The 12,098-nt window shown below is 45.4% G+C and overlaps 1 protein-coding gene across 1 annotated transcript; it reads left to right on the top strand.

Moving 5' to 3' along the window:
* The first annotated feature begins 8,295 nt into the window (after positions 1–8,295).
* TMEM89 (transmembrane protein 89) lies at positions 8,296–9,233 on the top strand. The gene is made up of 2 exons (XM_036739622.1): positions 8,296–8,647; positions 9,021–9,233. The coding sequence occupies exons 1-2, from the start codon at positions 8,354–8,356 to the stop codon at positions 9,231–9,233; spliced, it is 507 nt and encodes a 168-aa protein (XP_036595517.1). The 5' UTR covers positions 8,296–8,353.
* Positions 9,234–12,098: the final 2,865 nt, after the last annotated feature.

The following is a 12,098-nucleotide window of genomic DNA, read 5'->3' as shown; positions in this document are numbered from 1 at the left end:
GCTTTGGGGTCCAGGTCCCAAAGACGTGGTCTTTTCCTTTTAGGGATCCAGCTTGAATCCCATCCCCCATCAGCACTGATGGGGTGCTTGTGCTTGGACCCTAATTCTAACATCACATTTCCCCTTAGCCTCTGCCTGGGTACCTATGCCTGAACTCTAGTTCTAAAACCACGTCTCTCCCTAGCTTCAAAGTATTGACCCAGGCAGCCTCTCTCCAGTTCAAGGGCAGCGTGCCTTACCAAAACAATTAGTTCTCAAAACATATTCTTTCCCAGGCAGCCTCTCTCTAGCTAAAGGGCAGTGTGCCCCAAAATTATCTCTGCTTCTTCCTCAGTAAGCAGCTGTGCCCAATTATAGATTGATTCGGGATGCTGATAACTGACTATGCACTGAGTCTAACATGTATCCTAGACATAGTCAAATGTATACTCCCTTACATTCATCTTGTCTAGCAAGGCACGTGATGGAATCCACCTGGATATTCCCAGTCAGCCGTGAACTTTTGGTGACTTAGTGATGTTTCACAGGCAAAACCACACTCCCGGGTAGCCCCACTGTGGGCTATTTCCCAGTGAACTCTGGGTAAGATACCTGCTCAGTAGATACAAAAAGTGCATGTTCCTTTAAGAACTGACCAACCCCTAATCACACCTTGACCGCTCCCTAATCCCAGCCCAACACACCTAATTGATAGGTTTCATCCCTAAATCTTGTACTTAAACTTTCCCTGTAGCCCTCTGTGGTTGTGGTTGCTTTATTCACGTAAAGTGTAATAAATCTTTGCCTCCTTGACTTAAAGAATGCTTGGGTCCGTGAATTCATTCCAGGCAGCCTTGCCTTGGGAATTTTGGTTTGGGATTTCCACATCCCTGGGTTCATTTCTCCCTCAACAAGCACCACATTTTAGTTAGGGCATAGACAAGCTAGCTGCTAGAGTCTGTTCAGAAGAGAGCATGGTGAGGGAGTAGAGAAGATACCCTAGAAGAAGCTGTTAGGGGAATAGGACAGATTTACTCTGGAGCAGACTTGGTTATGGGGGGACATAATAGCTGTCTTCAGTTATCTGAAGGGCTGTACAGTGGAAAGATTTGGAGAGAGAGGACCTGGGCTCGAATCCTATTTTTGTGGTTGTAGAGTCGTTTCAGTTGTGTCTGACTCTTCACGGCCCATGTGGAGTTTTCTTGGCAAAAATACTGAAGTGGTTTGCCATTTCCTTCTCCAGCTTATTTTATGGATGAAGAAACTGAGGCCAACTGGGTGAAGTGATATGCCCCTGACTCCAGGCACTCACTCTATGCGCTATGGCTCCACCTAGCTACCTTAAAATCCTGACTGTACCACTTAACTCTTTTAAGACCTTGGCCAAGTCACAACCTCTCTGGACCTCAGTTTCCTCACTGGTAATATTGGGGGTGGGGGGTGGGTTTTGGACTAGATGACCTTTAAGTTCTGTTTGACCACAGAGGTCAGGATAAGGAGGAGTATATATATATATATATAGAAAGACTGTGGGAAGATCTAGATGTTATCTAGGAGATCTGGGAGTTGCAGAGATGTCACTTTAGGCTTGACTTAAGGCCATCTTCTCCCATGAGAGCAGCTCAGAAGGGGAGTGGGCTGCCTTGGGAGGCCCCTAGTTCCCTTTTACAGGAGAAGTTCAAGAGGGGTTTCTTCAGGTGACGGATGGTTGAGATGGCCACTGAGGTGTCTTCCAGTTCTGTAGTTCTGTGATTTCCCCGTGGGAAGTCCATCTTCTTAGCCGCAGTGCTCGAGCTATGTAAATTCTCAAAGCCCCAGTAATTGCACTGAAAAGTAGCGTGGTTCAGTGAATAGAGAGCTGGCCCTGGCTGTGTGACCCTTGGCTCTTCTCGTCTCCTTGCCACAGGCAACTGTCTTTAAGAACAAAGCTGGTAGAGGAGGTCTTCCTGGTCCTCACCAGGAACTCCCCACTCAGATGAAACCACAGATCAGATCAAGAACAACGCTTGTGACAGCTGCCTGTTGTTAGGCAAAGGTTAGGTAAACCTTAAAGAGTTGTAGTGAAAAGAATCCTGGAATCAAGTTAAAGGATGAGGTTTGAGTGACCACTCTACCACTCCTTATAGGAGGATGGGCAAGCTGTCCCCTCTCTGGGCCTCAGTTTTTCATTTTAAAAGGAGAGAGATGGACCAGATGAACTCTCAGGCTTCTCCCAGGTCCAACATTCTACTTTTTAAAGACTCTTCTAATTTTGACTTTCTATGTTCTAATGGCCCTCCCCTCTCCCCTCTTCCCCACCCCCCCAGCTCATATTCCCTCTTCTAAGGTCCCTTTGGATCGCTGAGGATCTGCGACATAAAAAAAAGAATAATTTCATCTGACACTGTTCACAGAAGAGACTACTCCATTTTTCGACATCACTGCCCCATGCCCTTTATCCCTGGTATTCCAACGTGCACTTTCTACTTCTCCCTGTGAGAGCTGCAGCTTTGCCCTTCCCCTTACCCCTTTTCACCAACCTTTGGGCACTCCTCACCCCCATTTGCCAGCAATTGGACCCAAAGACTTGGCTCCATCCAGACTGCTATGTCAGATGACCACCTTCCCTCCCTTGGGAAACCATGCATTTCATGCATTCATCAACATTTATTACACACCTATGATGTATCGCTCTTTGCTGGGGAAAATGCAAGTGATAACGCTAGGCGTCGCTATGGAGCAGGCTGGGTCTGCGTTCTCATTCGCCCCTCCTAACCTTCACAGACCACGCAAGCTGAGATCAGCCAGGAGGAAGGACCTTCTCCAGTCCCTTCCTCCTTCCTTTCTTCTCTCTTGGAGGAGAAAGGATTTAGTTCCAGGGCCCCATTCAGAGACGGAGAGAAAGAGACAGAGACAGAGAATTCTCTCCCTGCAGGCTTGGGGGTCCTGGGAAGAGTCACTGTCTTTGTGCCCCGCTTCCAGGGCTGTGCACTGGTCGCTTTCTGTCGAAAACCAGTGGACGCAAGGAAATACACTTCAGTACCATCCACAGATCTTTAACAATTAGATGAATAAAACACAGTTTAGAAGAGAATAAAAGAACAAGGCTTAGAAAGGCTGCCGGTCACAACCAGCCAGAAGCGGAGCGGGGAATGAGGTTAGTTCAGTGTCAATCGGGCCGCTGTTCATCGGAGCATCCGTGCCTCTCTTGGCTGGTTGGTTGTCTTTAGCCTTGTCCTTTTTCCTCCTGTGGCCTGGAAAAGAACTTGCATCACCTTCATATCCCTCTCTGGTGGCCACTGCAGCTCTGGGCTCACACCAGCACCCCTGTTTTCTATCTTGCTGGACTTCTTGGAGAAACGACATGAGTCTTCATCGAAGTGCCACTCGCCCCTGGGACTCAAACAGCTGTTAGCAAGGCTTAGATAAGTCACAGTCCCAATCCTTAGGGAGCTTACCATCTAAAATTAGAGAAAAGGTGGAATAAGAAATAAACACAGATAATCACAACAATAATAATAATACATAATGCTGTACGGTAACTGTACCAGACTGGTGCTATGGAGCTCTTAGCCGGGAGATCAGAGAGGCTTCCTGGAGGAGCTGGCATTTGAGCTGGGCTTTAAAGCAAAAACACAGAATCTCAGAACTCAAAGGGACCTCAGATAACTAATTTACTTCTTGGTAAGAGGAGTCCCTTCTACACCTTCCTCAGTGAACGCTTACCATAATTCAACCTCCACTTAAAGACCTTCAGGGAAGCAGAGGTCTGGAGGCAGCCCATTGTGCTTTGGGATGGTATAATTGTTAGGAAGCTTTTCCTTATGCTCAGCCAAAATCTGCTTTTTTCTTTCCCTTCCATTCTCAAGTACCTCCTAAATTTCCCTAATGCCTCCTTCCCTCCTCGTGTCCCAAGGATTCTATCTCAAGTCTGTTTCACCTACATTTCCAACTGTACAGTCCCCACCCTGGGATCCCAGGTTTCTCCTTTTTCTTTTTCTTCCTTGGGCCTTCTTCTTGAGAGGTGTAAGGTTCCGTAAAGGTAGGGTGGGGGAGCCTTAACATAGTCCTTGGGAGAATCTGCCAGTCATGGGGGGTCACGGAACATCTGTAGAGAGGCAGAGGATGCGGGTGAGGTCAAGTCAAGTCAAAAAGCTTTTATTAAGTGCTTTCTATGTGCTGGGCAAAGTGCCAAGTTCTGAAGCTATAAATACAAACAAAAAGAAAGACAGAAATTCCCCTCAAGAAGCTTATACTTTAATTGGAGAAAATAACACATCACTGAAAGTATGTGTGAGTGTGTGGGGAGAAGGTAGCCATCTGGGGGGCATGGTGATGAAGTCTGGGGAATAAAGGGCACCTGGTTTAATTTAATTTATTATTTTTTACATAGGAAATGAAAACTTTTTATTTAACTTAAATTTGCTTAGTTTTAAATTTAAAATCAGCATAAAGGTCTTTCTTTAAAATGGAGTTTCAAGGAGGAACTCATCAATGGGAGAAGGGGGGCCAAGGGAACTGAAGAGAAGGCAGAAGAAAGGACAAGGCTTGCCTTTTCCCTTCTGGATAGTGGGGGAGAAAAATCGAGATAATGACTTAGGGGTCAGTCCAAGGATAGGGAGGACTTACAGAGGGAAAGGAAGTTTCCATGGGGATACTGGGGTCTGGGAGATAGAGCAGGAAGAAGAATTCAGGGATTCCATTAGCGTCAGTGTCAGGATGCTGCTGTCATATCTCCATTTCTCAAAAATCTACTAATTAATGCATAGTACATCATATATGTTATATGTACAGTCATTCACTTTAACTGTTCTCTGCACACAAGAGGTATTGTTTTATTTTTTCATTTTATTTTTCAGTGAACAAGCCTCTATTTTCTCTCCCTAACAATCACCTACTCACATTTAAAAGAAAAACAAAATCCTTGTGACCAACATACACAGTCAAGCAAAACAAATCCATATGTTACTCGTGTCCAAAAATGTATATCTCATTCTGTTCTGTCAGGAGATGGAGGGCATAGCTCATCCTGAGTCCTCTGAAGTCATGGTCTATCTTTGCATTGATCAGAGTTCTTAGGCTTTTCAAAGTTGTTTGTCTTTACTCTGTTCTTGTTATTGGACAAATTATTCTGGTTCTGCTCCCTGTATCAGTTCACACAAGTCTTCCTTCTTTCTGAAACTCTCCCTTTCATCATTTCTTATGGCCCAATAGAATTCCATTATATTCATATGCCATTATCTATTTAGCTATTTCCTAGTTAGTGTACACCTTCAGTTTCTAATTTTTTTGCCTCCACAAAAAAGCTACTATAAATATTTTTGTACATGTGGATACTTTTCCTCTTTCTTTGATCTCTTTGGGGTATAGATCTGGATCAAAGGATATACACAATTTAGTGACTATGGGATATTGTTTCAAATTGTAGTGGAAGGTATTTTTTAATTGTTGACATCAGTTAACCTTTAATCAAATATCTAGTATGTTCAGGGCTTCATTCATGTTTGTTGCTGGGACTATTGAGATACAGCACAAGCTCTGCTTAAGAGAAGCTTTGCAGTTTGAGGGGAGAAAGGAAACATGAACACAAAGTAATGATACAAAGGAAAAAAGGTTAAATACACAGGAGATGTCTAGGCAAAAGGCTAGGAGAAATCTGAGGAGGTAGGGCTGGAGGATTATACATCAAGAGAGTCGAAATCTACATTTTATTTGGACCCTTTAGCTAAGAAAGAATCTTCTTTGGCTACAGCAGTCATGGAGTTCAAGACCTCTTATATCCTTATATCCTGGGGTTTGCTGGAGCCAGCTCTGGAAAGCCTACTCTTAAATTTTCAGTGTGAACATTTACCTTTTGGAAATGGGCAAGTTTAACAAACCAGAGCTTGAATTATTGTCTTGTTGATGACCTAGACTTATTAGCTGTGTGACCTTGGACAACTCACTTAACTCTGATTGCCTAAAAAAAAATGTATGCCCTATGTATGAGATTTTTTTTTTCCCCGGAGAGCTGGGTGCTAAACCTTCACACCCCTGCCTATATCACAGATTTCCCTAGGCCCAACCCAAAGTCCCCCTCTGAGCTAAGCCCTAGGATTCCATTGCTCCCTCCGTTCCCTACTCACTGGCAATTAGTTTCCTATCAGAGGCTCTTCACATCTCTCTAGATTCCTGAGGCCTCATCCTGGAGCTCCTTTTCAAGCCTTGAGTATGCTCCTGATCCCTGGGGTGAAGTCCTTATCAACTTTACTCTACTAAACCCTGTTGAACTGGCATCCAGATCTATGTAGACTTCCTTGTCAAAGTCATTCATTCATTTAACCAACAAATAGCTATTAAAACCTTACTGTGTGTAGACTGAGTTCAAATCCAGCCTTGGACACTTACTAGCTTCGTGACCCTGGGTAGGTCACTTAACCTTGTTTGCCTCAGTTTCATCATCTGTAAAATGAGCCAGATAAGGAAATGGCGAATCAGTCCAGTGTCTTTGCCAAGAAAACCCCAAATGGGGTCACGAAGATTTGGACATGACTAAAATGACTGAACAACAGCAACCCTGTGTGTAGAACATGGAGCTCTGGGACTTTCCTCATGAAGTCTCCCGTAGAAGCTCTCTATCTTTTCCCACTCCTCCCTTTCCTCACCCATACTCTGCACCTTTGGCAGTTCTGTTCCCTAATTTCTCCTTCCACCATGTCCCTTCTTCAAAGAAGGAGTCCTAGTTCTTGGCAGGAAGTAACTCATTCTGGAGCTCACTCCAGGATCCATTCCCCCACAACCAATCTGTGGACCTGGAGTTCTTTTGCTGTTTGGAGTTGGGAATTCAGATCTCTATGGGGGTCACAGAGTTTTCCACCATTAATCACCAAAACTCTTCCTATGCAGGGTATCAATCGGCCAAAGACCATCAGATTTGGAGGAGATCTTAGAGCCCTTCGAATACAACCCATCCACTCCCTTCCCAAGCTCAGTTTTACAGAGGAAGAAGCTGGTCCAAGGGGAAGGGAACTGTGGAACTGTCCGAGGTCATACAGCTAATAAGTGACCTAAGCAGGATTCACACCCACATCCTCTGATTCCAAGTAGAGGGCTCTTTTCCTTGCTCCTTGCGGTCTCCAAGTGTCAAAAATCATTAAATCACTCCTCAGCCCTAGGCTGACTCAGGTCCTCTCCTGTCTCCCTCATTATAATGTAGGCTCCTTTGTGTTTGCAGCCCAGGGCCTACCTCGGTGCCCGGAACAGATTAGGTATCTAATTGTTCAAGTACTTGTTGACTGATTGATAAATGCTAGAGAAGGACCACCTGTGTCCTCCTTGGTGCCACCACAAGCCACCATAAGACACCAGGGTGCCTCTCCTGGCCCCTAGACACTTAGACTCATTTCCTAGTGTCTTCCTTTCTGTCCCTAGTAGCCTGTAATCCTGTGGAGTTTTTGTGCTGGAGGTTAGTGTTTGAGGGGGAATGGACAGACAGCACTGTCTCTGACCAGGGAATAAGAAAGAGTCCTAGGGGTCTTGTTGGGTGTATCCAAATTCTCTTGGCTCAGAATGAGGTGGGAAATAAAGGGAGGTGGTTCTGGGGTCTGACCTTGTTTGGCCTCAACTTCTACCTAGGATCATTGGAACAAAGGACTTAGAGCTGAAAGAGACCTTCAGGATTAAGCCCCATAAGGGACTTAATATGTCCATTACAATTATGGAAATAGTTAGTGGGAGGATGGAAGAAGGTCAGTAGGGGGACCGGTTGGAAAAGTGACCCACAGTGGAAGGTCCCTGGAACATTTAGTGGGAAGAGAAATGGTCAATGGGGGGCTGGGCAAACAGATTCTGGCAGGGGGCCAGCAAAGTAGTAAGGAAGGGGGCTGGCTTATGATGGAGGGGTGGTCAACAGAAAGGGTGACTGGGGTAGCAGGGCTGAAGGAACCTCTGGGGAGGCAGTGGAGGTTGGAGAACAGTCATTGGAGATTACCCTGGATGTTAGCTAATGAGGAAGGGAGTTGTCAGACCATGGGAAGAACTGAGGACACAGCAAAGACATAGTGGAAGGAATTTAGGTCAGAACATATGGAGAAATTTCTCAGCAGGTTGGTGCAGTGGCCATAGAGTCCACCCCCTCGGTCACTGCACCTTGGTCCTCAGTTTCCACATCTGTAAAATGGAATTTTTGTCATGACTCACCTCACAGGCCTGTGATGAGGAGAGCTTTGGAGCATTAGAGAAATGGGATTTATTGTGATTCTTCTCAAGTGGCCTCTGGACAAGACTGCCAAGGTCATAGATGCTGAGAGAGAATGGGGAAGGGGAGGGGGAGGGGTTGTTTGCCTGGTTGCTAGGTGATGGGCAGAGGGTTCTGAGGGGAGGGCTGGGGGGGTTAGCGTACAGGGCATTGTTGGTGATGGGGTATGGGCCTCTATGTCTGCTTCTGTTCCTACTGCTAACCCTGTGGTTGTCACCCCCAATCCAGGCTTTGAGCAGGCCTGTCTGGTACCAGGTGGGTCTGGACCTGCAGCCCTGGGGATGCCAGCCACCAGGCCTGGTGAGCTGTGGAGGGGGTCTGACCTGCCCTGGCCGATGGATGGGCTTGAGCACCATGGGCAGTGTCTACCCCCTGACGGCTGTCACAGTCACTGTGTTGATAGTGGTTACCCACTTTGTCTACCAAAGGCGACAAATATTCTCCCGAATCCTGGTGAGTATGGATATGATCCTGGCTCCCCCACTACTCTGCTTTTCCCCCAGCCCCAAACCATCACTTGAATCTCTTCTCCTGCCCTGTCCATCTCACACCCTCCCTTGGCTGTCTTAGAGAAGCACAATGGAGAGAGCACTGGACTTGGAGTCAGAAAGACCTGAGTTTAAATGCTACTTCTGGCACTGACTAGCTGTGTGACTATGAGCTACTTAACCTCTATGAGCCTCAGTTTCCTCAACTGTAAAATAAAAGAGGTGGATTAGATGGTCTCTAAGGTGCTTTCCATCGATAAATCCCTTAACTCTCCCCTAGGACTCCTTGATCTCTTGGTTTTTCTCTCTTCTGATCCTCACCTTTCTCCCCCCTCCAGACCACCCAATCACAGTCGATCGTGCCTCCAGAGCTCCTTTTGCCCCCAAGCTCGGGATCGCCGCCTTCCGACCGTGCCTTGCTCTGCAATGTACTGCACATGCTGGATGCCGTCCTAAACCATATTGAGGGCCACCTTCGGCAGCTGGAAAACCATTCCTCGCCCTCAGCCTCTGCCATCCGAATAAAGAGCCCCTCTGCCTGTAGTGCGTAACCTCCGGTCTCCTGCCTCCCTTTGTGCTGCCACTCCTAGCCAGAGCAGCATGCTCAGTAGATTCTCTCAGCCGCTCCTGTTTTTTTCTTTCAAAGGACGGGAGTAAACCCTTCGGTCCCCAGCCTTGGGGCTGGGACCACCCATCCCCTCTCCTTAGGCCTGGCCCTGACTAATTGGCTTGATTCCAATGTCTGTCCGTCTTTAGGGCCCTCCCTCCTCAGTTAGAAGCTCCTATTACCTCAGTAATCTTCCCATCCCCCCTCCTAAATCGTCTTCCCTCCTCCTACCCTGCTCTTTGAGCCTGGAGAGAACAAGTTAAAAACCATAGCTCAGGATCTGGGCTGGGGGTGGGGGGCAGGGCAGGAAGGGAACCAGAAGGGAAGAAGGGACTTACTTTTTATTTTTATTTTTTTAATTTTAATTTTTTTGGGGGGGACTTACTTTTTAGAGGCAGAACAGGCCTTGACCCCAAAACTTCTCATTTTCGCAGCAAGTAACTAGTATGTGTATACAGAATGTTGTGCTAGAGATGGAGGAGATGTGAGATCTCAATAAGACACAGCCCCTGCCATCATGGCGCTCAGTCTAGTGGGGGCCAAGACATAAATACCAACAACCACACAACACTATGAAATGTACCATAATGCTGGATAAGTGTATGGAAATTCTGATGGTACAGGACTTGGAGTCAGGGAGGTCTGAGCTGAAATCTTGTCTCACAATTACTGTGTGACCCTAGGTAAAACACCTAACCTCCTTCAGTTTCAATCTCCTCATTGGTAAAATTAGGACAAAAACAGCATCTGGGAAGGAAACATGCATTTATTAAGTGCCTACTATGTGCCAGGCACTGAGCTAAGTGTTTCATATAAATCTCTTCTGAGCCTCACCACAGTCCTGGGAGGTAGGTGCTATTATTATCCCCATTTGGGGAAACTGAGGCTGAGAGAGGTTAAGTGACTTGTTCTGGGTTACATAGCTTGTAAGAGAGGCTGAATTTGAACTCAGGTCTTTCAGACTCCTGGACCAGTGCTCCACCCAATGGGCCACTTAGCTGCCTCTAGGTTTGTTGTATTCTGCAAGCCTTAATGTGCTATATAAATGCTTACTATTATTATTATTATTATTAAAGACAGTGTGGTCAGTGGATAAAAGGACAGTTTCAGAGTCAGAAACAGCTGAGTTCAAGTCCCGACTCTGATCCCTAACTGTGTGACCATAGTCAGATCATTCAACCTCTCATTGCTCCAAACAGTTAACTCTGTTCTCTAAGACTATAAATTAGAGATGGGCTGCTGTTCTGGATGGGTTGGGAGTAATTTTCGCTCTTGAAATTCCCTACATTTATGAAATCACAGGTCTGGAACAATAAAAAAGAATGCTATGTGAGAATCCCAATATATTGGTCAGAGAGATCAGACAAGAAGACTTCCTGGAGAAAACAGAATCTGAGTTGGGCTTTAAAAGGATAGATAGAGACAGCTGGTAAATGTTTTACAACAGGGATCCTCCCCCCAAATGTACTCAGAACACACTTTTAAGTTTAATCTGCATCATTGACATTTTCCTCAGTGCTTTCTTAGGTCTAGAATCTAGACAATCATCAAAACAATAAATCAAGCCCTGATTTGTAGCACTTGCTGATTCCATATTCACACATAACAGTTTAACAACTGGCTGGAGAGCTGCTTGGCACATCCCTAGATAGGGATATAGCTGAGGAAAAGAGGGAGGTGGGTGCCTCCTAGGCCCAAAAAGCTGCACAGAACTCACAAAACAGGTGGCACATTCAGGGGCAGATAGTAATACAATTTGGGTGGAGTTTAGAGTGCATGGAGGAAAGGAATAGGAGATGATGTTGGGAGGGTTGGTTGGAATGAGATGGTGGAGTGCTAAGAAGTTTGAACTTCATTTGAAGATCTTTATGTAGGAGAATGACATTATTATATATGTGTGTGTAAATCCATGGCACAGAACCAAAACTATGGGTTTAGAGGGGTAAGGTTCAATCTTGGGTGGAAGAACTTCTTATGCATCAATCTTTGGCTCATTCTATATCCAGGTTTTTCCTTGGAGCATCAGGATATAGGTTATGTCTAAAAGAATCAGGAGGTGGAGCCAAGATGGTGGAGAAAAGGCAGGGACTTGCCTAAGCTCTTCCCTGATCACTCCAAATACCTTTTTTTTTTTGATTAATAAAATGGTACTTTATTTAAAAATCTCAGTGAATTCATAGCACCTTTAGGTCACAATATTTTCTGAACGGATACTAATAATACAATTACTATAGTGAAGGGTTTTCTCCTTTACATTAAAAAGAAGTATTCCTTGAAAAAGTTGGCAAGCACCACTATAGTCAAAGTTGGAGGTAAACCCATTGGCTAAAGGACAGTCATAACACTGTTGAGCTCTTCAGTGGAAGCCTGGAATTCCTCAGCTGATGTCCCAGGATCTAGGTTTACCTAAGTCCTTCCCAAGTCTCAAACACATGATGAAATTTAGGAAATGGCCCAGGATCTGATGGCCATTTCCTTTTCAAGGTAGTCTGGATTTGGCGCAACCCAGATCCCTGTAGAAGACTTGAGTGACCTAGACTCCAATATCCCTTCCTAAAGACAGTGAGATATAGTGGAGAGTGTCCTGGACTTAGGAGCCAGGATATCTGGATTTAATTCAGAACTAATGCTAGGACCCTGGGAAAATCACTCAACTTCTTTTCTTCATTCAGAAAATGGGGTTACTAATGACTTCAGAGTTGTGAGCTACTTTGTAAACCCTAGAGCATTACAAAAATGTGTGGATTATTTCTGCTCACCCAGGACCATACATAAAGCAATCCCAATCCTACAGCTGATTAGCTATTTT

This window comes from Trichosurus vulpecula, chromosome 9, assembly GCF_011100635.1.
Source record: "Trichosurus vulpecula isolate mTriVul1 chromosome 9, mTriVul1.pri, whole genome shotgun sequence".
Taxonomy (NCBI): Eukaryota; Metazoa; Chordata; class Mammalia; order Diprotodontia; family Phalangeridae; genus Trichosurus; species Trichosurus vulpecula.
The sequence above is the reverse complement of the archived record's forward strand: the minus strand, read 5'-3'. Positions and strand labels throughout refer to the sequence as shown.